The sequence below is a fragment of the Tursiops truncatus genome, chromosome 19 (assembly GCF_011762595.2).
Source record: "Tursiops truncatus isolate mTurTru1 chromosome 19, mTurTru1.mat.Y, whole genome shotgun sequence".
In the NCBI taxonomy this organism is placed as follows: Eukaryota; Metazoa; Chordata; class Mammalia; order Artiodactyla; family Delphinidae; genus Tursiops; species Tursiops truncatus.
In genome coordinates, this window is record NC_047052.1 from 27,763,619 (window position 1) to 27,791,277 (window position 27,659).

The following is a 27,659-nucleotide window of genomic DNA, read 5'->3' on the forward strand; positions in this document are numbered from 1 at the left end:
TTTCAAGATCAAGGTGTCAGGCAGGGTTGGTTCCTTCTGAGGGCTATAGGGAGAATCTGTTCCATGCTGGCAATCTTTGGCATTCCTTGGTGTGTAGCTGCATCACCCCCATCTCTGCCTTTGTGTTCATAGTGTGCTCCCCCTGTGTGCGTGCCCTCACGTCATCTTCTCTATGCATGCCTGTCTTTGTGTCCCAATTCCCGCCCCCCACTTTTTTTTATAAGGACACCAGTCATATTGGATTAGGGTTTTACCCTAATGACCTCAACTTGATCATCTGCAAAGACCCCATTTCCAAATAGTGTCACGTACACGTACTGGGGGCTTAGGAATTCATCTTTTTGGAGGACACAGTTCAATCCATAACAATCAGCCGTAATATAACACAGAACATGGGTGGTTTCCTTTTCAGCAGTGTTTGTACTAAGAATGGAGGTGAAGCGCTTTGGAGATAATTGTCCCCATGCTCAGCTTTCTGTGATTGGTTTTTGTTGGCTGAGAAGGGCTCAGTCCCTTTTCATCCAGGCTGGCTTCATGGGTGTGGCACCTCTGGGGCTCTACCCTTTGTTTAATGCTCTTCTGAAAATTCTTAATAAATTTTGAACAAGAAGTCCTGCATTTTCATTTTTCACCAGGTCTCACAAATTATGTAGCTGGTCCTGTTTTTCATACATCAGTATGGAAGAAATGACTGATTATAATCTGATAGTCTTCCAACTAGCTAGAAGCTAACCAGTGGAGCCAGGCCAGATAAAACAAGCAGAAGCCTTAGAGCAGGCAGCCAGGCAGGAGATAACAGCTTCATTGGGTAATTAAGGAGGTCACATAACATGGTTTCCTGTAGCCTGCTGTGACAAGCGTCAGGTCCCCTTAAAACAGCACATCCATTTTCGCTCAGTAGTAAGAAAGTAAAGAGGTGTGTTTTTCCCTAGGGAAAAGGCAATCCAATTTCTGTGATTCCCTCTTGAGTCATCTCTCAACGAGACAGCTCCTTGGAAAGGACTTTTGTGATTCTGCCTATAGTACAGAATTGTTCCTCGTATACATGGGGGATTGGGTCCAGGACTCCCCCCCGCCACCCCCTCCCCCATAGAAAAATCCTTGGATGCGCAATCCCTTCTATAAAATGGCGTAGTATTTGCATATAACCAATGCAACATCCTCCCATATACTTTTTGTTTTTTAACTTTTTGGCCGCGCTGCATGGCATGTGCAATCCTAGTTCCCTGACCAGGGATTGAACCCACACCCCCTGCAGTGGAAGCGTGGAGTCTTTCTTAACCACTGGACGGCCAGGGAAGTCCCATTCTCCCATCTACTTTAAATCATCTCTAGATTACTTATATTACTAAATACAATGTAAATGTTATGTAAATAATTGTAAATACAATGTAAACACTATGTAAAGTTTCCAGAGTGGGGCAAATTTAAGTTTTGTGTTTTGGAACTTTCTGGAATTTTTTTCTTCAGAATATTTTCAGGATAAAAAGGCCTCTGAATACGTGGATGTGGAACCCGTGGATGTAGAGGGCCAACCATATTTATAAAAACATTAAATTCAGGTCAACATGCCAGGAATAGAGAGATAAACACGGAGTGACCCGGTTCTCAGTGATCTTACAAATACAGCGAGCATGATAAGACAGTCAAAAACAGAAATAAAAGACAGCCCAAAAGTCTCGTACATTTCTGAAGGACTTATGATTACACTGAGGAATTACACAGAGGCAAGAGGAGAGGGGGAGACAGAGAAAACTGGATGGAAGAGGTGGAATTTGAGCTGAACTTTGAAGGATGAGTAGGATTTGAATGAAAATAATAATGGCAGCAATTATTGATAAGCCCAACAGGGGACCTGTATACACAGTTTGTATGGGCAAGTATAGTTCAGTGGTTCAACTGATGGGCCCAGAGCCAGACTGCCTGTTTCTAAGCCAACTTGTGTCACTTATGAGCGTGACCTTAGGCAAGTTACTCAAACTCTCTGTACCTAATTGTCCTCATCTGTAAAATAGGAAGAATAATCGTGTCTATTTCAGGGGGTTGTTGTGATATTTCAATGATATAGCATCGTTAAAGGTCTTGGGGAAGAGCCAGACACTTAGCAAGTGCTCAATTAATATTAGCCATTAATATTTAGGAAACTGCAAGGAGTCCAGTCCACAGGTTCCCAAGCCTGGCTGTGAAACAGAATCACCTGAGGAACTCTTTTTTTTTGTTTTTTTTCAAAGTGAAGTCTTACAACACCAAGTATTGACAAAGATATGGAGCAATCAGGACTCTCATACTTGGCTGGTAGGAGTATAAAATTGTACAACCACTGTGGAAATCAGTCTGGCAGTTTTCATAAAGTTAAACATACACCTAACTTACAACCCAGCTATTACACTCCCAGGGATTTACCCGAAAGAAATTAAAGACTTGTACAAGAATGTTGATGGCAGCTTTATTCGTAGCATCAAACACTGGGAACAGTCGAGGTGTCCATCACCAGGAGACCAGATAAACACTACTGTATATCCATCCAATGGAATACTACTCAGTAATAAAAAGAAATGAACTACCATACATGTAGCAACACGGATGAATCTCAAAACCGTGCTGAGTGAAAGAACCAGACAAAAGGAGTACCTATTAAATGCTTCCATTCGTGTGAAACTCTAGAATAAGCAACATGAATCTGTGGTGACAGAGAACAGAAGCATGGTTGCCTGGGGATGGGGTGGCAGAGACGGACTTGGAAGGGGCTGTGCTGAAGTCGGCTGGTGCTGGTCTTCAAGAACCGAATGTGAGCTTATCTTCCTGACTCTGCTTTCAGTGTCATCACACTGACAACCTGAAATTGGCCATGGTAGGAATATTCACACCACAGAGATCAGGAAACGCAATAAAGCAGAGCCTTTTTCCCCCGGGGAAGCAGTTGTTCACCTCTACTAATACACCACTGGGCATGAAGGAAATTTCTTGGGTAGTGAAAAGTTCTGTCTTGGTAGGGTGTGGGGTAGGCAGGCACAGACATTTTTCAAAATGGATCTAGCTGTATACTTAAGATATGTGCATTTCACTGCGTGGACATTATGCCCGCAACTAAACATGTAAAAACAATAGGATGGGTGTCTGGTCCCCTGTCAGGCCTACCAAATGGGACCTGAGGCATCTAAGTCAGTACTGATTCAAGGGCCAGCTTTGGAAACCACTGGTCAAGTGTGGCAGTAAGGACAGAGTTTATTTTAAAATACTAATAATGATGACGTCTGGACTTCTCTGGCAGTCCAGTGGTTAGGACTCCGAGCTCCCAGTGCAGGGGATGTGGGTTTGATCCCTGGTCGGGGAACTAAGATCCCGCATGCCATGCCGAGCAGCCAAAAATAAAAAATAAATAAAATAAAGTAAAATTAAAAAAATAACAATGATGATGTCAGCAAGAGGTAAGACTGGAAAGAATTCTTGGGACCAGTTCAGGGAAGACTTTGCATGCTCACCCTTGAGAGTTGGCTTTATTTTGTGGGCAATAAGGTTTCTGAGTAGCAGGACGTGATCAGAATCAGTACGGATCTTCATCATTACGAAGGCTGGGTTCGAGGGGGAGAGACTTGGGGCCACGAGACCTGAGTGGTGCGTTCAAGAGAAAATGTAGATCACTGCTAGGATCGAGCGAAAAAGGAAATGTGAAAAAAAAAATTGGAAAAAGAAAAAGACATCGCAGACATAAAGCAGGAGAGAAAGAGGCCTGGGAACAAAGACGGGTTCAGGAACAGAGCTAATGGCTAACGGAGGAGTGCTTACTACGTGCCAGACACACAACTTCATGAAACTTGCATTTAATCCTCACAGCAACCTTTGAAGTAGAATGCTTTTATTATTGGCATCTCACAGCTGGGGAAACTGAGGCACGGGGAGTTTAAGTAACTCGGCTACAGAGCTAGTAACTCTATGAAATTTTTATTTTTTACTTAACTGGTACTGAGGTATAATTTACATATAGTAAGATACATGGATCTTAAATGTACAGTTCAAAGAGTTTTGGTAGGTGTCTTCACCTGTGTGAATTCCTATCATTCCAGATACATTCCTATCATTCTAGAGAGTTCCCCAGTGCTCCCTCCCAACCAACCTGCTCACCCCCCCACCAATCCTGGTCCCAGACATTACTGGTCTGCTTTCTGTCACTCCAGTTTCGTCGGGCCTGTTCTAGAAGTTCATGTAAGTGAAATCATACAACATATATTCCTTTGTGCCTCTCAAGAATAGAAAGTAAAGCGGCTCAGGGAAAGAAAGATAGTGAGTTCAAGGAAAATCCATACTCTTTGTTTTTTTTTCTTTTTTGGCCGTGCCATGCGACATGTAGTATCTATAGTTCCCCCACCAGGGGTAGAACCCATGCCCCCTGCAGTGGAAGTGCAGAGTCTTAATCCCTGGACAGCCAGGGAAGTCTCGGAAAATCCATATTCTTAAATGAGATTTCTGGAAATGTGGAAATGGAAGACTATGGAAATTTTAAAACTTAAAACTTGATGGTTAGAAGCACCTCTGTGGTGCTATGTCTCTGCTGTGACCTAATTCATCTTTAAATTCTGAGGGGGGAGAGGGAAGGAGCCGAGACCTGTTTTATTTTGTACTCAGGCTGTGAGGGTCTAGAATCCTTTGCAGAACCTGAGCAGGCAAAAGGTCACTGACAGTGCACGTGCTTTATTTCAAACAATCTGGTGTCTTAGGCCCTGCTGAACTTCTGTACTTTGTTCTTGGAATTCTTGTTTTTACTTGGTTTCTAGAGATTCTCCCAAATAATTCAAGCTCCAACCAGAAACCTTGCCTTTTATGGTCATTTCTGAAATCCTAATTTGGCCACACACATGAGCCATCTCCTTTAGGCCAGGAAATGGACATCCTGTCCTGTACTCATGAAATCCATCCCATGGTGACCCATGCCCACGCTAAGCCGGAAGCAGCTTTCTTTCCTCACCAGAAGTAGCGCCCACAGTAAATCCTCCCAAACAATGTGGTCAGTGATCGGGACGTGTTTTTGTTCGATAAAGGAAGGAGGTATCTCGGACTGGGATGCCCAAACTTCGAGTGTGACACCCACTTCCCTGTTACCTTCTGATATCTGTTTCTTAAAAGTGCATGTTACATACATTTTTATAATCAAAGGGAATGAAAACTGATTTGGCTTTGAGGACCCCAAGTATCTCTTGAATGGGAGACACTGAGGGGTCTGGCCAGTCAAGACCGACCACTGGGGACAACAGTGGGCCTGGTAGTTAAATTCAGGGTGCACTTCTATTTTTTTAAATAATTTTTAAAAATAGATTTATTTATTTTTATTTACTTATTTTTGGCTGCGTTGGGTCTTCATTGCTGCTCACGGGCTTTCTCTTGTTGAGACGAGCGGGGGCTACTCTTCATTGCAGTGCACGTGCTTCTCATTGCGGTGGCTTCTCTTGTTGCGGAGCATGGGCTCTAGGCACGTGGGCTTCAGTAGTTGTGGCTCACGGGCTTAGTTGCTCTGCAGCATGTGGGATCTTCCCGGACCAAGGATCAAACCCATGTCCCCTGTATTGGCAGGCGAATTCTTAACCACTGCGCCACCAGGGAAGTCCATGCATGGTGCACTTCTATACTCAGCCCTAAACAGAGTTATCATATGACCCAGCAATTCCACTCCTAGGGTTATATCTAAAGGAATTGAAATCAGGAATTTAAACAAAAACTTGTTTATGAATATTCACAGTGGCAACATTCATAGTAGCCAAAACGTAGAAATAACTGCAATGTCCAAGAACTGATGAATGGATAAACAAAATGTGGTCTATCCATGCAATGGAATATTATTCAGCCATGGAATAATACTGGAAAGGAATGGAAAGGAATGAAGCCATGGAAAGGAATGAAGTACTGATACTTGCTATAACACGGATGAACATTGAAAACATTGTACTAAGTGAAAGAAGGCAGACCCAAAAGGCCACATATTGTATGGTTTTTATTCATATGAAATATCTAGAATAAGGAAATCCATAGAGACATAAAGCAGATTAGTGGTTGCCAGCAGTTAATGGAGGGTGATTGCTTAATGGGTCCATGATTTCCTTTCGGGATGATGGAAATTTTTTGGAGCTAGATAGTGGTGATGGTCGCACAACATTGTGAATGTGCTAATTGTCACTGAATTACACACTTTAAAACAGTTAATATGGTGAATTTTATATATATATATATATATACACACATACACACATATATTTGGAGTAGACATTAATTCCTTTTATGTTTTAATTGAAGTATAGTTGATTTACAATGTATATATACCTTGATTTACAAGGTATATAGCAAAATGATTCAGTTATACCTACTATATAAATGTACATATATATGTGTATATATATATTCTTTTTTATCATTTAGTATGATAATCTCTAGGTCCATCCCATCTATGTTACTGCAAGTGGCATTACTTCATTCTATTTTATGGCTAAGTAATATTCCATTGTATATGTTTCTTTCTTTTTTTAGCCACACCGCACAGCTTGTAGGATCTTAGTTCTCCAACCAGGGATTAAACCCGGCTCCTCAGCAGTGACAGCAGAGTCCTAACCACTGGACCACCAGGGAATTCCCCCATTGTATATGTTTGCCACATCTTCTTTATCCATTCATCTGTCGACGGACATTTAGGTTGCTTCCATGTCTTGGCTATTGTAAATAGTGCTATTGATACTATGAGGTGAATTTTATATTATACAGTTGAAAAAAATCAGAAGTCCTACTTGGTTCCCTCTTTCCTGTTGAATGCTATCTCACAGCCTTTCCTCCAATGGAGGGAGGAGCCCAAATAAAATAACCGCCACTGGACAACAAAAATCCTTCCGATTACCGCAAAAAGGACGGGGTAGATGAATGGGTGGTGTCTGCTTGATTCAATAATCTCTCTCACAGAGCACATGCTTGGCTCTTCTCTAGGCTGCAGGCGCAGCCAGCTCCAGGTTTATGACTCTCCTGGCTGCTTGGGTTTGGTTCCAGGGCAAACACCACTCAGGTGAGCCCTGCCCTCCAGGCCTGCATCCTGGGCAGGATCATGGCTGAACTCTGAGGCCCAGGAAACCTCAAAAGCCCTCACTTCCCCATCTCAGGTGCCAGTCCAGCCCTCTTCTAAATATCCTGATCGTAGTCCAGCATTTTACTTTAAAAAGAAAAGAAAAAAACCCATATTTATTCATCTTAAGTTTTATAGTACCTTTTCATAAATACAGAATCTTTCCTGTACTCTAAGTAAAATTTTGACTGTGTGTTAGTTTCTTTCTTTTTTCTCTAGCAAAACCCCCAGCTTCCCCAAGCTGGTTTCAGACTAGACCTAGCACTTAGGCAAAGATGCATAAGACTACAGAGATAGCTATAGCAATATAGCAATATTCTTGTCAAAATGGTGGGACTGGGCTTCCCTGGTGGCGCAGTGGTTGAGAGTCCGCCTGCCGATGTGGGGGACGCGGGTTTGTGCCCCGGTCCGAGAAGATCCCGCATGCTGCGGAGCGGCTGGGCCTGTGGGCCATGGCTGCTGAGCCTGCGCGTCCGGAGCCTGTGCTCCGCAACGGGAGAGACCACAACAGTGAGAGGCCCACGTACTGCAAAAAAAAAAAAAAAAAAAAAATGGTGGGACTTGATACTTTCCTCCATGAATTTCCTTGCTCAGCCCTCCCATTCAACTCTGGATTTTTCCTTTCCCAGCCCATAACAAACATCTCCACTCATTCCCCTCTTATCTCTGCCCTGGTTCCATCAGCTTTCCCTGCCCCAGGCCTACATCAATCACTCAGGTCAGCAAGATTTCAATTGCGGGTCTGGTTCTTTGTAAACAAGCTCTGGCCCCCTCCCCCTGCACCTTGCCCTAATTCCCCAAACCTCCTTATGTTAACCAACCCTACCTTTCTCCAAGACAGGACCCTCGAACATCTCCCGTTGCAGGCAGCCCTGTCTCCCCCTCCTCCTCCCCATTGTTGCTTCTAGGCTGGTGTGCATCTTAGCAGCCACTTCTCACCGGAAGGCTTACCTGACTGCAAGTATAATCTCTTGACCTCTAGGGCTCTCTTCCAAGATCACAAGCTTCCCTCCCATCCCTTCCCCATCTTAATAATTCCAGCTTCCAGATCATACTCCCTTTCATTCAGTTCTACTTACATTTATCTCTGCTCTGCTCCCACTGCTCACTGGCATAATCCATTCTTTTGCCATTCATTCATTCATTCATTCGACAAACATTTATTGAGTGCCTACTCTGTGCTAAGCCCTGTGATGGGTGCTGGGTTGCAAAGATGAGTTGATGTGGTCATAGTCAGGGCTGATATGCACTCACTCAGCCATTTCAGCAGTTAAGATATTGAAATACCACCATGCCAGCTGGTAAGCATGCCGTGAATACCTTCCAGCTGCCCCGGCCCTGAGACCACCAGGTCTTCCTACCATCCAGTAACTAAAAGTTTCATCCCAACTGCCACCTTCATAGAGCTCACAGTCAAATGATAGACACCCTAGATTTTGCTCAAAAATGTTTACCTCCTGGGACTTCCCTGGTGGCGCAGTGGTTAAGAATCCGCCTGCCAATGCAGGGGACATGGGTTGGAGCCCTGGTCTGGGAAAATCCCACATGCCGCGGAGCAACTAAGCCCATGCGCCACAACTACTGAGCCTGCGCTCTAGAGTTTGCGGGGCACAACTACTGAACCCGCGCGGCAACTACTGAAGCCCGTGCGCCTAAAGCCCACGCTCCACAACAAGAGAAGCCACCACAATGAGAAGCCCGTGCACCGCAACGAAGAATAGCCCCGGCTCGCCACAACTAGAGAAAGCCTGTGCACAGCAACGAAGACCCGATGCAGCCCAAAATTTAAAAAAATAAAATAAAATAAAGTTTACCTCCTGCAGAATCTCAAACTTTGAAATGCACACATACTGACCACAAACTACCCTGTATTCTTCTCTGTCTCCCTCTCTCCCATTCCCACTGAGCATACTTTTTGTCCTCCTGCTACCAGCCCCTCAAGTCTCCTCAACTCTTGCAGCTCACTTCCGGTGTCTCCATCCATCTTGGAGCTCGTGGTCAGCCATTTTCAGGTACTTTGGTCATTCTCCTTGAATTCCTCGTGCCTTGGCCTTCCATCCTTCTTGCTTGGCCAGCCCCATCACTGGGGAACGTGTCCCCTGCATTCTACACATTTGCTTTCTGACTTGGTGCTCGGGAGACCTGCCAGAGAAAGTCACCAGGGCAGGTGTCCTGAGAATTTTGCACCCTTGGACTAGCAGAGATCAGCTATGCCTTCCCTGCTGCTTGGCAAAGTTCCCGCCACATTTTAGTGATTCACCATTACTACCTCTTCATCAATTATTCTCTTCATTGCATCTTAAATCTTTCCCCTCAGACCTATACATACACCCAGGTCTCTCTTTATCACTCTCACCTGTAACAGAGACATGGATTGCTCGATGAATACTCTCATGTCCCCCCCAGTTTTCCAGACGCTTGCAGGGAGGTGGTGCCATGTGACTTACTTGGCTAACGGACTTTGAGTGGAAGTAACAGGTCGCTTCTGAGCTGAAGCATTGGAAAGCCAGGGCATGACCCTCCTACTCTCTTTTCCGTTCCTCAGTGAGTTAGAAGCTACTGGCTGACGTGATAGCCTCCCAAGATGGGAATAGTTTGGATCACTGAGTCCTGAGGTGGAGAAGAGGGCTTACCCAGCACAGGAATATTTGTAGGAGAGAAATCAATCTTTGTCATGTAAGCCACTAACATTTAGTGGGTAATTTATTACTGCAGCAGAGCATACCATGATCCTGACTGATACACCCCCTAAGATAACAACGCTTTCCCTGGAGTCTCCTTTCCCTTGGAGTCTCCTCCAAGTTTCCACCTTATTTTTTCTCCCCTTATTTTCCTTATTTTTCTCTCCATTGCTGGGTTACTGAAGCACAGGTCAACGTGCATGGCTGCTGCTTTCCTTTCCCCTCCAGCAATTATTCCGCAATCTCTGGTACCTGAACCACCACCTTACCAAATTATTCTCTGTAAGGCTCCCAGGGATTCCCAGAACTGCAGTTCAGCAGCGCCTTCACTTCTGCAGTCGGCTGCCATGAGGGTCGACGATTCTATGCTTTTTCGACCTCTTCTCTGGTACCTTCTAAGGCCCTTGGTTACCTGGGTTCTCCTCCTACCTCACCAATGATCTTTTCTAGGCTGCTTTGCTGGCTGCCTATTCTTCCTCCTACCCCTAAATGTAGCCCTTGCCAAGGTCCAGCCTCCAGCCCTCTCCATTCTCTTTACTTTCTTTCTTGGTGATCTCACCCAAGGTATGACTTCGATTTCCTGTCTTTTAGTGTTGACTCCCAAATCGATGGATGGTCTCTGTTCTTACAGTGTCAGGCTAACAGTGGACACCCTGAGCTCTTCCTGAGCTCCGGGACCACAATTATGACCACTGGGATGTCTTCATACTTAAAGTGTCCAAAACCAAACCCACCTACTTGCTCATTTTCTACAGCAGAAAGCCTGTTACCTCGCCCTCCATATTACATGGTTTGTTCATTCTTACAGCTGCCCAGGCTTAACTCCTGGGGCCCTGTTCCTCCCACACATACATCCAGGCAATTCCCAGTTCTGGAAGATACTATTCTTCCTCCTCTTTTCCTGGCTCTTCGCCACTCTTAGAGTGTTGAGACTTGCTGACTTGCCTTTGCAATTCTGCACAGCCTCCTCTCTGGGTGCCCTGCCTTTTCTCCTCCAGCCTCCTTCATCTCCTGTCTGGCCAAGCTTCCTCAGGCTCCCATTGCCCCTTCCCCTTCAGTGGCTCTCCAGCGCCCCTGAGTCAGTCCTGAGCTCCTCAGCCTCTCAGTGGGGGCCTTGCACACTACAACCTTCTCAGTCTTATTCTCCCCGGGTATGCATCCCTCATACACCAGGAAGACTGGTTTATTTCTTGTTCTCCAAACACACCTAGTAAGTTGGTCCTTGCTCAAGGCATCCTGCCACTTGGGTTACCTTCTCCCAATCCCAGCTCCCATCTCTGTCTATAGAATCCTATCAACTGTTCAAACCTATTTTAAATACCATTTTCTCTAGAGAGAGCTTCTTAATTCCCTTGACCTTAGTGTTTGCTCCCTCTTTTGCATCCTTAGAGTGTTTTATTTTGTAACTCTCCTATGAGAAAATGAAAACACTTGTCCTTTCTTGCCACCATCTTTTGTCCGTGTGATGTTCTGCTCTTCAGCCTCCCAGCCAGGTGGTTCTTCTTAACGCTCTACCACATGGTATTTTTAGAAATTGAGTTTGTTGTGGCTCCCTTTCAGGAAGCGGCGCTCATGTCATGCTTGTGTTTTTAGTCATAAGGTTGACCCTCACTTCAAGTGGCCAATTAACAGTGAAGCCGGTGGCTGGGCTTTCCTGGGCCCCGTTTCTGTAAACACTTTTGAAGTGGGCGGTATGTATTTTCTGACACCCTGAGCTATACACATCTACAAGTGAAACCTGGCTGTTTTGCATGTGCTTGGGGGCCTCCCAGCCAGGTGGTTCTTCTGGAACGTTCCAGCTATTCTCTTCCCTGTGAAACCCACCTCTCCCTCCTAGCCACACGAGAGGCTAGGTAGGTGTGTAAAAGGGAATTCAGTCCAAATGGGGCTCTGCATGCTCTAATGAGACCTGGGAGGCAGAGCTCAGAGAGCCTATCTGGTGGAAAACAGGCGCTGCTGTACTTACGTCAAAGCCATGACAAGTCTGGGCAGGAACTGAAAGAGGATGTGAAATCTGGAGGCTGAAATGCCAAGGGGAAAATCAGGAGCTATCTGAGCAGCAGATCCTGGGGGAGATAAATGAGGAATTCCTTCTGCAGTGGCCGTTGTGGCTGCTGGTGGGGGCTGGGTCCCAGCTCTGATGACCCAGCTCTCTGTGGCTTTCCATGCACAGTGCAAGGGTAGACTACTCACTGATGTGGAGTATCTACTCGTCCAGAAGCAGAGAAAGACACACACACACTGTAGACCAAAATCTCGTACCCTCTCAGGGCCCAATATGCCCAACAATGACTTGGAGGGCCTTCAGAGCCTCTGAGCACACAGTAGGGCAGCAGGAAGTGGTGGGCCAAGTTGGGGGGACTGAAGAATGTGTCCTCCCTCCGACCCCTCCCCTCACTTCCACAACTTTGATCAATCACGCGTGGGCCAAACCACAGTCAGCAGCAGGCCAGCTGGCTGGTGACACATGCTTTGGTCCAATTCTCTCATTTCACAGACCGAAGCTCAGAGAGGCTAAGGGGGCATAGCTGAGGTCACAAGCCAGTTCTGGGGGGAGACAGAAACTCAAGTCCAGGTTCCTTGGTGGCCACGCTGTGGCTCTTTCCACTCAATCTCTCTGCCCCTCGGTTTGAGGCAAGATTGAAAATTCTGGGAGACTTTTTAAAAGACTAAAGGGACTTCCCTGGTGGTCCAGTGATTAAGGCTCTGTGCTCCCACTGCAGCGGTCACGGGTTCGATCCCTGGTTGGGAAACTAAGACCTTGCATGCCGCGCGGCACGGCCACCAAAAAAAAAGACTGAAGAAAACAGGTTCCCTGTGTGTCTGCAAAGACATGTAAGAGAAGCAAAGGGAAAATAAGTGGCTCCTGTAAATGTCCATGTGGAAATCTGGTAATATGACCTGTAGAACCAGTGGAAGCTCAGCACAAAGTTCAATCCAGGGTTGAAAAGACAACACAGTTTTTTCATAACACTCAGCCTAGTTGAAACACAGTGTGTTCCAAAACAAATGAATTCTGTTGACTGAATAAATGTATTTTTATTCATTTCATTGTTTTTCACCTTACTGTTAACTCAAGGTTTTAAAAAAATTTTTTTTAATTAATTAATTAATTATATTTATTTTTGGCTGTGTTGGGTCTTTGTTGCTGTGCGCGGGCTTTCTCTAGTTGCGGTAAGCGGGGGCTGCTCTTCATTGTGGTGCATGGGCTTCTCATTGCCGTGGCTTCTCTTGTTGTGGAGCACGGGCTCTAGGCACGCGGGCTTCAGTAGTTGTGACACATGGACTCAGTAGTTGTGGCTCACAGGCTCTAGAGCGCAGGCTCAGTAGTTGTGGCACAGGGGCTTAGTTGCTCTGTGGCATGTGGGATCGTCCCGGACCAGGGCTCGAACCCATGTCCCCTGCATTGGCAGGCGGATTCTTAACCACTGCGCCACCAGGGAAGTCCAAGGCTTTTTAAAATTTATTTATTTATTTTTGGCTGCATTGGGTCTTCGTTGCTGTGTGTGCGCTTTTCTCTAATTGTGGAGAGTGGGGGGCTACTCTTCACTGTGGTGCATGGGCTTCTCATTGCGGTGGCTTCTCTTGTTGTGGAGCACGGGCTCTAGGCGCACGGGCTTCAGTAGTTGTGGCACGCAGGCTCAGTAGTTGTAGCTCACAAGCTTAGTTGCTCCGCGGCGTGTGGGATCTTCCCAGACCAGGCATCGAACCTGTGTCCCCTGCATGGGCAGGTGGATTCTTAACCACTGCACCACCAGGGAAGTCCCCAAAGCCTTTGTTTTTTTTAAACAAAGCTATTATCATTGTTCAAAATTTGGTTTCCAACATGGTGAATTTTTTTTTTTTAATTCCCAAAAGCAAAGCATTCTCTGTTCTTGGATCAGTGACTCCCTGAGGTCAGAAGAGGGAGCACCTGTTTGCCAGGAAATGGTTTTCCATGCGGCTCTAGAAAGGCAAGCATTCCCTGATGGAGCCTTTGCCTTATCTGGAGTTAGAGTTGGTCCAGGTCCACTGAACGGCTCAGAGGCAGCCCCCTCTCCGTCCTTCAGGAGCTCAGCCAGGCGCTCTGGCTCCCTCAGCAAAGGCCTGATGTAGTAACAGGACAGTGGGGCTTATCACAGCCTGGGAACCCAGGGCCTTGGCCTCTGTAGTGGGACGAACACTAAAGTCCTTTGAGTCCCAACCCCAAGAAAGAGACTTTCGCCTTCATGACTAAGTGGGTGCTTCAGTGCACTTGGAGAGGGTCAACCAGACCCAAAGATGCCTGGTTCCTTGGCCACCCCAGTGCAATTGGAAGAAGGCTCAGCCAGTGGAATCCCCCAACAGCTCACCTTTATGCTGCTTGGGTACGTCTGAGCTGAAATGCCCTTTCAGAGAGCCTCACGCACCAGCATTGGACATATCTTAATGTACATCCTGCTCCTGCATCCCAGGTGGTGGTGCAAACACTCTGGGGGGGTTCCATCCACAGTAACCTGAACACACTTACCTGAGCAAGGTTCGTCTCCCCCAGGTTCTCTCTCTTCTCTGAGCCCCATCTTACGTTCCCCGCACTGCAGCCCCTCTGCTACTTACTCTGTTTCCATCTCTTACTGGTGGTTCCTCCTCCCTGTTCTTCCCCCCAGCCTTGGGCTGGGTTTGGACCTTTCTGATTCTTTGCCCAACGTTGCCATCTTTACACCCACCTCTCTGCTTCCCCATTCCTGACCCACCAAACCTGCACCCCCAACCAAACCTGAAATTTAACACTCCTGCATGAGACTCCCTAAACCATGCCCCTTCTTTGAAGCTCTTTCCTGACACACCCACCATCCATACCCCTCCTCCTGGTGTTTTTGTTGGTTCCCTTTCCTTCCCTGTGGGATGAGCTGGGGAAAATGGCAGTGATGCCCACCATGGCCTTTCTCCAACTAGATGAACTCCCTGTTGTATAGAAAAACACAGGGCACAGAGGAAAGTCTAAGCTGTATTTTTCAAATCATGAGTCAGCACCCATTAGTGGATCCCAAACTCATTTTAGTGGATTGCAACCAACATTAAAAGGAGAACAAGAAGTAGAAAGAATAGAAAATACCAAAGTGCATCACTCATAGTAAGGATAAGGATTGTTTTGTGACACTTCAGTTTCACTCTGTTTGTTCCAAACCTCAATGTAAAATAGATTTCTTACTGTGGGTTGCAGTCTGAAAATGTTTGAAAGTCCCGGTCTACCAAAGAACCAACCAAAACACTGAAGACATGCTATTGAAAGCAAAGGAAGTGAGAGGTGGTTAAAAAAATTTGCATTGCTATGGAGGCTCAACGAGCCCCTGTATTCCCCCTGTAAGGGCTGTGGGTGGGGTGCCCACTCTCCTGATATCGGAGGGGGGAGGCGTGTTTAGGGGGTGCTCCCAGGAAAGGTCTGTAGAAACGGCCCAAATTCACACTCAGCACTCTGACTAAAATTTGTATACAAATCAAAGATTGAAATCTTAATTTGTTGTAATCAAGAGCAAAAGAAAACTTAAAAGGAATATGAAGCCACCAGAGAGTTTTCCAGACAGCTCCACCTGCTACTTCTCCAGCCCAGAAAAACAAAGCCCAGAGGACTTGTCTGATGGGAGTGGGGTCCAGATGAAATTTGGAAATCTACCAGCTTCTTCCATGAGATCATCAGATGCTACCACTTCAAGTGCGTTGGGGCGTGTGTCCTGTCCCCGTGGACAGGCGGGCACCCCCTGCATCCTGGCTTTGGGCAGGCGCAGACAAGCCCAGGGTTACTGGCAGTAAAAGGTGAGCACGTTTTCCTGGTTTCCTCGGATCAGGACGACCGGCGGTCTGAGGTCCTGGGACAGCGTCTCCAGCCAGGCCATGTAGAGTGAGCTCGGGCACTTCCCCTTCCTCCCTATGGGCAAGGTGCTGTGGGGCAGGAAGAAGCAGCAGATGGGGAATTACCAAGGGGCCTTCCCCACACGGCCCAGTTCCTGGTTTGCTTTCTGAACAGCGTCTCTGTGTATTGGCCCCTTCAGAGCTCTTTCTTCTCAGCCACCCTAAGAATGACCTGCTGCTCTCCTTGAAAGCATGACCTGAAACGTACCTTCAGCCGCAAAGCATTTCTTTTCTTTTTTTTTTGGCCGCGCCCACAGTTTGTAGGATCTTAGTTCCACGACCAGATATCGAACCTGAGCCCCGGCAGTGAAAGCGCTGAGTCCTAACCACTGGACCGCCAGGGAACTCCCACAATGCATTTCTACACAAAGCCATGGCCTGCAAGGTCCCCATGATCTGGTCCCCACCAGCCTCCACAACCTCACCTCCCACCACCCGCAGCCTTGCTCACACCGCTACAGTCACAGAAGCTTCCTTTCCACTCCTGAAAAAAATGGCAAGCTTGCTCCTGCCCCAGGGCCTTGGCATGTGATGTTCTTTCCACCCAGAAGGCAGTGGCCCCAGCTCTTCACCGGGTTGGCTCCTTCGATTCCCTCAGGTCTTGGCTCAAGGGCACCTCCTTCTCTGATCACCCTCTTCGATAACATCTTCCCATCTCTCTTCATCATGTCACCCTGTTTCATTATCTTCATAGCACTTCACACTCTCAAATCCTATTTTTATTTATTTGTGTGTTGTCTGTCTCCCCCCACTAGACGTATGTTCGCTCACGAGCAGGCTGGGTCTGTCTTATCCGCCTGTGCCTAGAACACAGTCTGACACAGTGAGGCTGTATGCCACTCATCCGACCACTCAGGTCATGCCAGCCTCGCCTCTCCAGCTACACACCTGCCTGTGGCCACAACAAAGTGATATGTTCACGTGTTTCAGCTGAGCGGCCTGGTCCTGCTCCCTGCCCCGTAGGTAAGGCCCTGGGAGCAGGACTCCGTTGTCGCCTGGGGAGGGCCCCTTGTCCGAACTGCTATGCTGTGCAAATAACAACATGCCCTGGGAATGCTCTTCAGCCACATTTTCACGGCTATGTTGGGAAGTGACTTTTCTACCACACTGAGATTCCAAAGACACGTGGTGATGCCTGCAGCCGTCCTGCTCTTGGCTCTTGGAGGTGGCAGCATCGCAGCTGCCAGCTGGCGCTACGTGAAGCTGGGGCACCAGCACCTTACGTGGGACTGCATTTTGTTTTCCCGAAGTACATCCACAGGTACTATTTCATCTGAACCTCAGAACCACCCTGGGCAACAGGGCAGCCAGGAGGGTGCTGTGCGACACTGGGCTTCAGAGCCTGGCTCTGGGGTCAGAGAAGCTGTAGGAGTCATGGCTTTGCCACTCCCTCAGCCACGTGGCTTTGACAAATGGCTCACTGGCCCTGAGCCTCGGTTTTCTCTTCCCCGAAGTGAGAACACACATGCCTCCTTCATGGATGCTTGTAAGCTCTAACGAAAACCCAACTTAGGAAGGGTGTTGCACAGCAATGCTCGCACAGAGTAAGCACTTCACGGTGTCAGCAGTCCTGTCACCACGTATTACTATTTACCAGCTCGAGATGAGCAGCCAGTGAGTGGCAGAGCTGGGACTTGACCCGAGGTCCTGGGATCTTTCCATCCCAGCGGCCCCTGCTCACTGCAACTCCCACCTCCACTGAGAAGGTGAATTGAGGTCCCTAAACAGCTGTCCCTTATTTAAAATTCCATCCTCAAAGCTTCACTTGCCACAAACACTATCTTCCCTTAAAAAGCAAGGTCCCCAGGATGGGGGAACCCGGTGGGAACAAGGACATTCCATTAAGCCAGTGTCACTTTAGTTAGTAGACTGTGTTTATGTTTGTCTGGTGCCTTTCCAGGGAAACGGGAAGTGGGAATACGGAAAGCAAACTTTCCTGATTTAACAGTTACGCTAAAGGCTGGAAATGCCCTCCCGGAACTTCTACATCATTTTCCGGGACTGAATTCAAAAACTTCAAAGGCCACGAGGGGACTGGTGGCTGCGTTATCCAGGGCAGGGGACTCCCATAGCTCCTGCTGTGGCCTTTCCCTCCCGGAGCGGACCCTGTGCACCTGTCCATGCTACTGATTCCCTCGGCAATCTCCCCCAGTGCCAGCCAATGACACGCTCTATTTATGTTCACAGGATGTGTGTGCTGTAAGCGACTAATCTTTAGAAATAAAACTGCTCCAGAACAAAGGAGCTTCTTGTTTAGAACTGCATCTCTTAGCCACAAAGAAAGGCAGCCTTGGATCAAACCTAGATGCGGAAATATAACCGTGCTTCAGAATCAGCATCTCAGGCTTCAAAACCCAGTTGCCACTTGACAGCTGTGAGATCCCGGCAGGTGCTGAATTTCTCTGAGACTCAGTTTCCTCATCTCCTAAGTGTGTGCGCTGCGGAGGGGATGGGGGTAAAATAGAACCACTTCATAGCGTTTTGAAAATTAATAAGGCCCAGTGGGTTGGGATTTGGGGATTAGCAGATACAAACTATTATATGTAGAATGGATAAACAACAAGGTCCTACTGTATATAGCACAGGGAGCTATATTCAATATCCTGTGATAGGAACTTCCCTGGCGGTCCAGTGGTTAAGGCTTTGCCTTCCAGTGCAGGGGGTGTGGGTTCGATCTTTGGTTGGGGAGCTAAGATCCCACCCGTCTCGTGGCCAAAAAGCTAAACATAAAACAGAAGCAATACTGTAACAAATTCAATAAAGACTTTAAAAATGGTCCACATCAAAAAAAAAAAACTTAAAAAAAAGCCTATGATAAACCATAATGGAAAAGAATATGAAAAAGAATGTATATATATATGTATAACGTAATCACTTTGCTGTAGAGCAGAAATTAACACAACATTGTAAATCAACTATACTTCAAAATAAATGTTTAAAAATAAAAAAATAAAATTAATAAGGCCCAATGCCTTGAGTGTCATAGAGGCCCAACCGATAAAATGCAATGTCGATCACTGTTATTTTGACCACTACTATTTGGCTTTGAGGAGGGAGCCTTTATAGAAGAAAGAGGGGTCTAGACCCAAAAGTTATGCCAGAAGTAGGCTGTTAGTGTGGTCAAAGTTTGTTGGGCTGGTTACAAGGCTGCTTTATCAGCAGTGCAGGTTAAGTTGAGCTCAAATGTGGGCCGTTAATCAGATAAACTGCTGATTAGCAGACGGCAAACGAGCCAGTTCTGCCTCAAAGCTGCTCTAGAAAAGAGTCCAAGTGCGCTGACGTGCTGGAAAATGTGATTTTTGTCATTTCATGGAGGCTTGGGAGGGTTTTTTCATCCTCAGAATTTCTGGGAAATGCAGGCTCCTGGGCCCCACCCCAGGCCCTGATGTGGAAGGAATTGAGGAATTTGCCGTTTTCCACGGTCTCCCGGTGCTTCTGATGAAGGTGACCCTCAGAGTGAACTTTTACGGGCACGTCTCCGGGCTGGAGACTGAGCAGCGCAGCTGCTGCGCCCTCCCAGTGGATCTGGCTTGACAGCCAGGGCCCCTTTGGGCAACAGCTGCGGCTGCCGCCATGCGGTGGGACGCTGTGTGCAGGCCTCTTCTCTAAGGTGACTGGACTCCTGATTATTTGTATCAGCCAATCCCACAAAGACTGGTGGGTGGGGGACTGGTTTTCCCTATGAGATCCAGGGCATGGAGGAGTGGGAAGGGAGAAGTGACAGCAGGTAGTCACCTCCTTGGATGAAATTCCTCATCTTACTGCTTGAGAGATGGACTCATTTTAGCGGCGAATAAACTTAGAATCATAGCATGTTAGCGTGAAAAAGAATCTTGGAAATAATTTAGTTTAACTCTTCTCTATAATCAGGGAAACTGAGTCTCAGAGAAGGAGGGTTACCTGCCCAAGGCCACACAGCGTGCTGGTCGATGGCAGAGACAAAACGCAAATCTGTTTTGGAGGTGGCACTCAGGAAGAGGTGGTTTGGCACACCCACACCCCCTGGCTGGCACACAACAGGTACCACACCCAGGGAAAGTCGGAGAGCCATCCCAGGATGAAGCCATTGCCACCGTCTTGCCGTCTGACCCAGTCAATGGCCAGGCTAACCTGGCCCTCAAAACATTTTCTGCAAGATGTTAGCCAGAGGCTTGGAGATAAACCCACTTTCCTTATACCACAGTCCCCACATCAAAGGCAACACGAAGCACTTTCTTTGTACAAAAAATGATCTTCCTAAAAGCTCCAGGAAGCATGGCTTCATAGAGCCATCTTTGTGGGCAGCCACCTGTGCATTCACAAAATCCCCCACTGAGAAGGGTCCCAGGCTGGGCTTCATGCTCTGCTGTCACTATCTTGACATTCTTAATCCCTTTTGAACAAGGGGCCCCACCTTTTCATTGCACGCGGGGCCCTAGAAATCGCGTGCTCCATCTTGATTTCTGGGTACGAACAAACAGGTTCCACAGGCTTCCCTGCTGTCCTGCGGAATCCGGAATCCGCAGGTGGCTCACCCCAGGAAATGTCAGGTACTCCGCTTGGCAAATGCCCACATCGCCTCTTGAGCTGGGCCTTTCCCAGCCATGGTCTGCCACCCTGAGCCTCCCTGTGCCACTGTTACCTTCCCCTCATCTTCCACTCAGCCTCAGCCAATACCTGCCCTAGCGAGGCAGCTCCTAACCAGACACAAGCAGCAGCAACGGAAGCTCGAGGAGCTGACAGGCACGGAGACTGGAACAGCCAGGGCTGGGGCCGGGCTCTGCTTCCACTGCCTAGACCTGGCACTAACATCAATTGGGGGTGGCCGGTGGCCAAGGAGGGCTGGGTGGTTCCCAAACAACTAGGAATCGATTTTCTTCTGGAATGAGCTGGGTCGCCTTTGTCAAGCCAAGTTTGGTAGGAAAAAGCAGTGGATAAGGGAAAAGCGGTGGTGAGGGGAGTCGGTGAGATCCGGGACACTGGGGCCCCAAGACCTCTGCCAGCTGGCGCTCAGGCGAGGGGCATGGGGCAGATGCAGGCCCGGCCACGTGCTGAGAACCCACCCGGGCTGTGTTTACAGGAGCTTGGGGCCCTGCATCCTCACAGGGGAAGGCTTGGGTCCTCAGCCAGTGGCCACCCCTGCAGAGCTGACACCTTTGGGCTCGGCGACAGACTTCTCCTTCTGCAGGGCGCTACTTACATGATGACCAGAGCGGCATCCCGGGAGTAATCCAGCAGAATCTCGTTCAGCCTCACCTGCCGAAGGGACTGGGCGAGGAAAAGCCACGTGGTCACTTCCCATGTCTGGTGAGTGGTCCCGGCCAAGCCCAGTGGCCTCTTTGAACATCTCAAACCAGGTGTGTGAATTGTTGCCCCTAAATTATTATAGACTCTCCCACCCCCAAGAAGGTAAGTGAATGCCAAGCTCACCTCCTGGAGAAGCCCCCTGGGTGTTTCCCTCCTGACTTTATTACCATGACCAGCAGGATCATGGCAGGGAAGAACCCCTCACATGGCTGGGAAAGCTGGGTTCAAATCTCAGCCCTGAGGGTTCCTGGCAGAGAGCCTGAGCAGGTAACTCACCTCCCCGAGCGTCACTGTCCACAGCTGTGCAATGGGTACAACAGTGCCCTCTCCCGGGGAATTTGGGGAGGCCTGAGGGAGATAATCTATGCAAAAGCTCCAGGCCGAGGGGAAGCACTTGATCAGGCGGACTTGGAGCAGGGGTGGAGCTGCTCCACCTCTCCTGGAACAGAGTAGGCAAGAGCCTTCTGTGGACACTGATGCTTTACTCAGCATTTTCCAAGGAGCTGGGCAGCTGTGGGAGGGTCTGGGGTCTCAGGGCTGCTGGGTCAGGGAATTCCCCAAAGCTGGGGTGGGCGCTGGGTTGTGTGGGGCTCCCTCCCATACCAAGGCCTGTCTCCAAATTGTTCAGAAACGACTGACACTCAGGGTCTCATAGTGGACGGCCACCCCACGTGAGAGTATGGAAAACCGAGGGGAAGTGAGTTCACGTAAACGTCCCAAGGTCGGCATTTGGGTGGAATCATTCTTCGTTGTGGACCCGTCCGGTGGGGTGCAGGTGTTTAGTAGCATCCAGGCCTCTACTCGCTAAATGACAGTAGCAATCCCGTCCCCCCCCACCGGAGGTGACAGCCAAAAATGTCTCCAGAAGTCACCAGATGTCACACTGCCCCTCAGAACCACTGACGCAGAGCACACGGGGAGCAGAACTGTGGTCCCCAGGCCCCCAACTGCTCACCCTACCTAAAAATGGCCTTGGCAGCCACCATTCTCCTTTAGGCCCTATCAGCATCCTGCAGATGCTGCCTGGGAAGCGGGGCGGGGTCTACAGCTAAGGGGAGAAGATCAGCCAGCTTTGCTGGCACACAGGACAAATTGTGCCTTGACCTTCACCACCTGCCTTATGCATCCCTTCCTGCACACATGGAGGAACAGGGGAGGGGAGGGAGAAGGACTCCAGGCAGTCCATTGCCACGGCCAGGGGGCGGTGACTCAAAATGGGCAGGGGGACCAGGCTCCCACGCCAAGGAGGCTCCGAGATCAACCATTGGGTCACCCGTCAGCCCGAGCATGTATGGCTTGAGGACACCTCAGAGGCTTGGGGCAGGGAGAGTAGAATCCAGGGTTGGGGAGGGGGTTAAGGAAGCCCAGGACAGATGGGGCACAGGTGCTGACCCTGGGGAGCCCCTGGACCCCCACCCCACACCAGCAAGGCCCTTCTCTCTCCTGCACCTTGATTCTATTCTTGTTAATCTCCTCATCCGAGATCTTCCAGGGGCAGTCCCGCCTCATCTCGGTGACCGTGGCCTCGTCTTTGAAACCATCATTCAGGCGGAAAGGCGCAATCATGTCCTCAAACCGCTTGGTGCTGGGGACAGAGAGAGCAAGTGAGACCGGGTGAGATGCCCGTTTCCAGGGGAATCAGGTCCTCAGAGGGAGATGGAAGTGGGTGCCACGGGGACATACATTTCAGGCTAAAACCCATTCTGACATTGCCTCTTACATCAAAGCAGCCTCTGTGTTGAATTCAGCACTGACGGGTGGGTCTGACTTTCAACAGAACTTCCACAAGTCGTCCACGAAGACCAACCTGTGATCCACCTCCATCCACCTGTCCATCCCCCAGGTATTTACTGAGCACTATTCTGTGCCAGGCTCTGTGCTACACAACAGTGAACAAACCAGACAACATATCCCATCCTCACAGAGCTCACGGTCTGCTGGGCAACAAATAAGCAAATAAATACAGATTGGAAGTATTATGAAGGCACAAACTGAGTACCGGGATGGGGACTAATTGGGCAGGAAGACCTCCCTGGACCCAAGGATGCCCGTCCTTCTGAAACCAGCTATGCACAGGGCAGGGGGTGCTGGAGCAAACAGAACTGAAGGTGCAAAGGCCCTGAGGCAGAAGCATGCTTGGGCTGTTTGAGGAGCAGCGAAGGAGCCCATGAGTCCGGAGCAAGGCAAGTGCGGGGGAGAATGGGATGCCAACCAGTGGAAATCAGGTAAAGGAGAAAGAGCCAGCAAAGGATACTGAAAGGAGGACCACAGAGGTAGGTGGGAACCAGGAGAGGGTGGTGTCTTAGAAGCCAAAAGAAGGACTGTTTCAAGAAGGATCACTGTGTCAAATGCCGCTGAGAGGCAGAGAAAGATGAGGACAGCAGTGGGCTCTGCGGATCTGGTGGTGCGGAGGTCACGGCCGAGGCTGGAGAGCATGATTTCAGTGGAGCAGTGGGAGGGCAGCTAGACTGGAGTGAGCTGGAGGATGAGGGATGGGGAGGAAGCGGCCACAAAGAATGTAGCATCACTTTGGAGAAGGTTGGCTGTGCAAGGGAGGAGAGAAATGGTCCAGGAGGTGGAGGCAGATGTAGGGGCAAAGGGGGGCTTAAATATAATATGTGCTGGATGGGGTCTGCACGCTGGCTTGCGCTATCCTCTGCACTGAGGAAGGTCTTCCCCCATCTCTGTTCACGGCCTTTCTCAAGGCTCTGCTCCTCCACCAGCAGAGACGACCCTATATCCTCCTGTGCATTCTGGTCCCTGTCTGCAGCATTCTGATGGCTCTTGATATCCTCCCTACACCTAAGCCGGGGTAAACCCTGCAGGACAGGGCTGCAATTTACTCATCTCTGCCCCTGCAGCTCAAGCACAGCCCTGAGAGAATGGGAGAGTCAGTATACCCATCACTATTAAATAGTTCCTTTCTTCTTTTCTTGATTTCCTTCCCTCTCCAGGTAAACAAGGGCTAAAGAGGTCAGGACAGACCTTACTTTATTGAGAAGATAGAGTCCTGGAAAACCTCACATAGACAGATTGAGATAAAACAATCCTATTGTAAATGTCTTCTTTTAAGAATATAAAATTGAACCATTAGGAGAGTAAATCATCCCTTCTGGCCCCACAATTGAGCCCTGATACAAATTCACACAGGAGTTTGCTTAAAGTCCACCAACTTGCCATTGCATGGGCAGGCAGGGGGAGTGGTCCCTCAGACCATTAGACATCTTCCCCCCTCCAAGTGCCAGTGGGTTAACATAACATCAGGGGCCGCAGCTGCCATGTTTCTGCCTCAGGGCCTTTGCACCTTCCGTTCTGTTTGCTCCAGCATCCCTCAGCCCCGTGGAGGGGACGTGCCTCTGACATGGCCCCTGCAGAAGGAGCTACCCTTTAGCTGTGTATTTCGGGGCATATGATTCTGCCATTCCTGGCCACAGCTAACTGGACCAAAGGTAGCCAAGAAATAGGCCTTCCAGTGGACTTTACCTTAGCTTGGCAGGAAGGGATGAGCTGGGCCAGTCACAGTCCCTTTTTTAGGCACTTAAATTAAGCAATGCCCAGAGAAGGAAGGAGGCAGCTTGTAGCGGACTGGGACTGCAGGGAAAGTTCGAGACGCAGAAAGAGCTCGGAAGCTACAAGCAGGCAGAAGCCACAAATCTGAAGAAAACCAGTGGAGGTAAAATCAGCCTTTTGTGAATAGCAAGCAGTCTGGGTTCCTGAAGTGTGAAGCTGGAGACTCCCTCAGCCCCCAGGTCTGTGGGGTAGGTTGGGGGGGGGGGGTCCCTGGCAGACGAAACACCGGCTTCTGCTGGAGGGGCAGGATAGCCATGATTTGTACCAGTAAGAGCTTCAAAAACACTTGGTGTGTGATAAAGCGTAAATGTGAACATTCTTTGGCCTCCCGCCCAGGTGTGTTTCTGGCAAAGACCACAGCTCTGATATGCAAAGGACCAGCAGGCAGGGGGAAGAAACACAAACAGAAATTAACGGCTGCACACTCGACCCTTCCTCTTTCTTTCCATGAGCCCAGTCTAGGTGGGGGCAGGAAGGACCATGTCCTTGCCCTTGGCTCACCAGAGAGAAAGGGCCGACCCTTCTGCCTGGAACCCCCAGCACAGAAAACTCACTGCTCAGCCTGCGGCTTCTGGTTGATGTCGGGAAGGATGTGAACTTCGTGGAATCCCAGCCGGAACTTGCTCAGCAGAGAAATGATCCTGGGAGATGGAGATTTTTTTTTTTTAATGTATTCATTCATTCAATGAGTTTTTATTGAGCTCCTGTGGAGGATATAGCAGCAAGCAAAACAAACCCTGCCCTCGGGGAGTTTACATTCTAACCTGGGAGGAGGGCAGACAATAAATAAATATTGATAAAACAGGTCAGGTGATGATGAGTGACATGGGAAGGGAGTTGTCCTGAGTATCTGGTGGCCACCTCTGGACTAGGGCGCCTCACATTTTAATGTCTGAGCACCTGCTGGGGTGTTACAGTGCAGATTCTGATCCAGCTGGTCTGGGCTGGGACCTGGGATTCTGCATTTCTCACCAGCTCCCAGGTTATGTGAGGCCTGCTGTTTCACCGGCCACACTTTGAGAAGGAAGGGTCTAAGGGACGGGAGGCGAACTGCAGGAAACTCCTCAGGTGGCTGAGGAAACAGAGAACACACATGAACTAAGTACAGAACCAGGAGCAGCAAGCCAGACGGCCCTGACTTTGCATCCACAGGGAGGAGACGCCAACTGTGGTTTGCGGCAGTCAGGGAAGGCTTCACAGAGGAGTTGGTGATCTGGCTGGATGGTGAATGGTGGGTAAGACTTATAGGCCAAAGAGGGTGTCCGCACTGGAATCACTCAAGGAGCCTTCCAAACAGTACACGTGCCTCGGCCCTAGCCCCCACATTGCATCAGAATCCCGGGGCAGGACACAGCGTTGGTGATGCCCCAGGACTAGGTGGTGGGGAGTGAGCACCCCAGGAGGGGAGTCCAAATGACCAAAGACATGGGGGTGCAGGGGATGGTGTGGAGCATGCTAGGGGACAAAAAGGAGATAAGCCCGAAGGAGCAGGCTGGGGCCCATCTGTCAAGCCACTGCTGGTCCCTGAACTTGGGAGTGAACTTAGGAATGCAGAGCTGTGGGCAAACATCTTGGTGTGCGGTGCTGGTTGGCAGGCCTGGGCAGGGCCTGGGTGGAGGCAGTCATGAGGAAGGCAGAGGACGTGGCCTGGTCAAGAGTCAGCTGGGGGACAGAGGAGATTTCACACCCTTTGCTTGAAAGACATCCTGTGACCCCACAGTGCTGCAGCCTTGAACTAAACTAAACCTGCTGAACCCAGCTTTCAGTTGGAGCTGGAACAGGAAGCCGAGAGGGCAAAGCAGCCTTCGAGGTGTGTTTACCTTTTGGAGAGCACAGGGAAGCTGATGCTGCGTCTCCCAGGCAGTGCTCTCCTCTGCATTGCTGAGAAGGGCCCTCCGGTATAGAAGTTCTCAGTGGGGGATGAGGACAACGCGATGGGATTGCTGGTCACCCTTAACTCACACAGTGGGTGATTCAGAAGGGGTCGTGGGGATGTGGTCCTGGCATAGGACTAAAGTGGCACAAGCCACGGGGTCCTGACCCTGGGGCGTCATGGCGGGCACTAAAGGCTGGGCAGGGTTTTCTCTCTGGTTAATTAACTGCATGATTTGAGGCAAGCCACCCACCCCGTCCTTCCTAGCCCGGCTGCACCCTCCAGCAGTCCTCCATCCTACGACCTTAGACCTCACTTGACCTTGCTCTAAAGAATCAGGTGCCCAAATCTAGGCACATATGTGCCACCTGCCCAATTCCTGCCACCTCCACACCTGTGTACCTGCCTACTATTTACTTCCTTCTCAGCTGAAGTCAACTCACATTCTTACTTAGATACATCCTGAAAGGAAATTGTCATCACAATTTAAACGGAAAACCAGCATCTCTTGCCAGAAAGACATGACCAATAAAGCCAGTAAACCAATGTCACTAAATTCTGGTGGATCCCATTTCCTGCCGAGCACTCCAGCCAGGCCTGCTTCCTCTTGTTTAGACAGAGAATCAGCCACAGAACTGGAGAATTAAGTCACTTCTCACCAAGAGATTCTTCAGGATTTTCCGCCCCTTATCCTGGCCACTGAAGTCACCTCTGGTCTCACCACAGGCAGCAACCCAAGCTTGGGGGGTCTTTGCCCTGAAAGATTCTAAGCTCCGCCTCATTTCTGAGGAGGAGGGACCTTCTCCATCCTTCATTTCACACAAATCTCCTTGAGGTTTGTGGGTTTAAAATTTAACAGCTCTCCCTGTCATGGCCAGGACTAGGGCATGTGCATCTTATTAAAGGGGGACAGGACACCAAAACCACCTCTGAAATGGAGAGAAACCTGCTCCTGCCCAGAGCTTCCTCACCATGGCTGTGACCTGAGAGGGGCAAGCCCCCGGGGGCAGTGGAGTGGGGGAGGCAGGCTGGGGCAGTGCTGGGGTGACACCTACCGCTCCCGCGTGACCCACACAGTGCCCCCCACTTACGCCTTTCTCTCCTGGTCCAGCCTGTTGATCTGGCCCCCCACGAACACGCGGGTCCTGCATTTATTCCATCTCTTCTTGCGGCCGAGGAGATAGGGGATGAGGAGGGTGAGGCCTGGCAAGGAGGGTCTCATGAGTCAAGAGGAAAATGCTCTCAGGATCCAGCCCTCTCTGAGTTCCTGCCCTGCTCTGCCACTAGC

At 49.2% G+C, this 27,659-nt stretch overlaps 1 protein-coding gene across 1 annotated transcript in view; it reads right to left on the minus strand.

Moving 5' to 3' along the window:
* Positions 1–14,773: 14,773 nt before the first annotated feature.
* SLC12A3 (solute carrier family 12 member 3) overlaps positions 14,774–27,659 on the minus strand; it is a 36,972-nt gene continuing 24,086 nt past the window's right edge. The window contains exons 22-26 of the mRNA XM_033845122.1: positions 27,463–27,574; positions 25,053–25,139; positions 22,378–22,513; positions 20,822–20,889; positions 14,774–15,672 (exon numbers count right to left, since the gene is read on the minus strand). Coding sequence (XP_033701013.1) covers positions 15,531–15,672; positions 20,822–20,889; positions 22,378–22,513; positions 25,053–25,139; positions 27,463–27,574 — 545 coding nt within the window. The 3' untranslated portion in view covers positions 14,774–15,530. The remainder of the gene's footprint in view (positions 15,673–20,821; positions 20,890–22,377; positions 22,514–25,052; positions 25,140–27,462; positions 27,575–27,659) is intronic.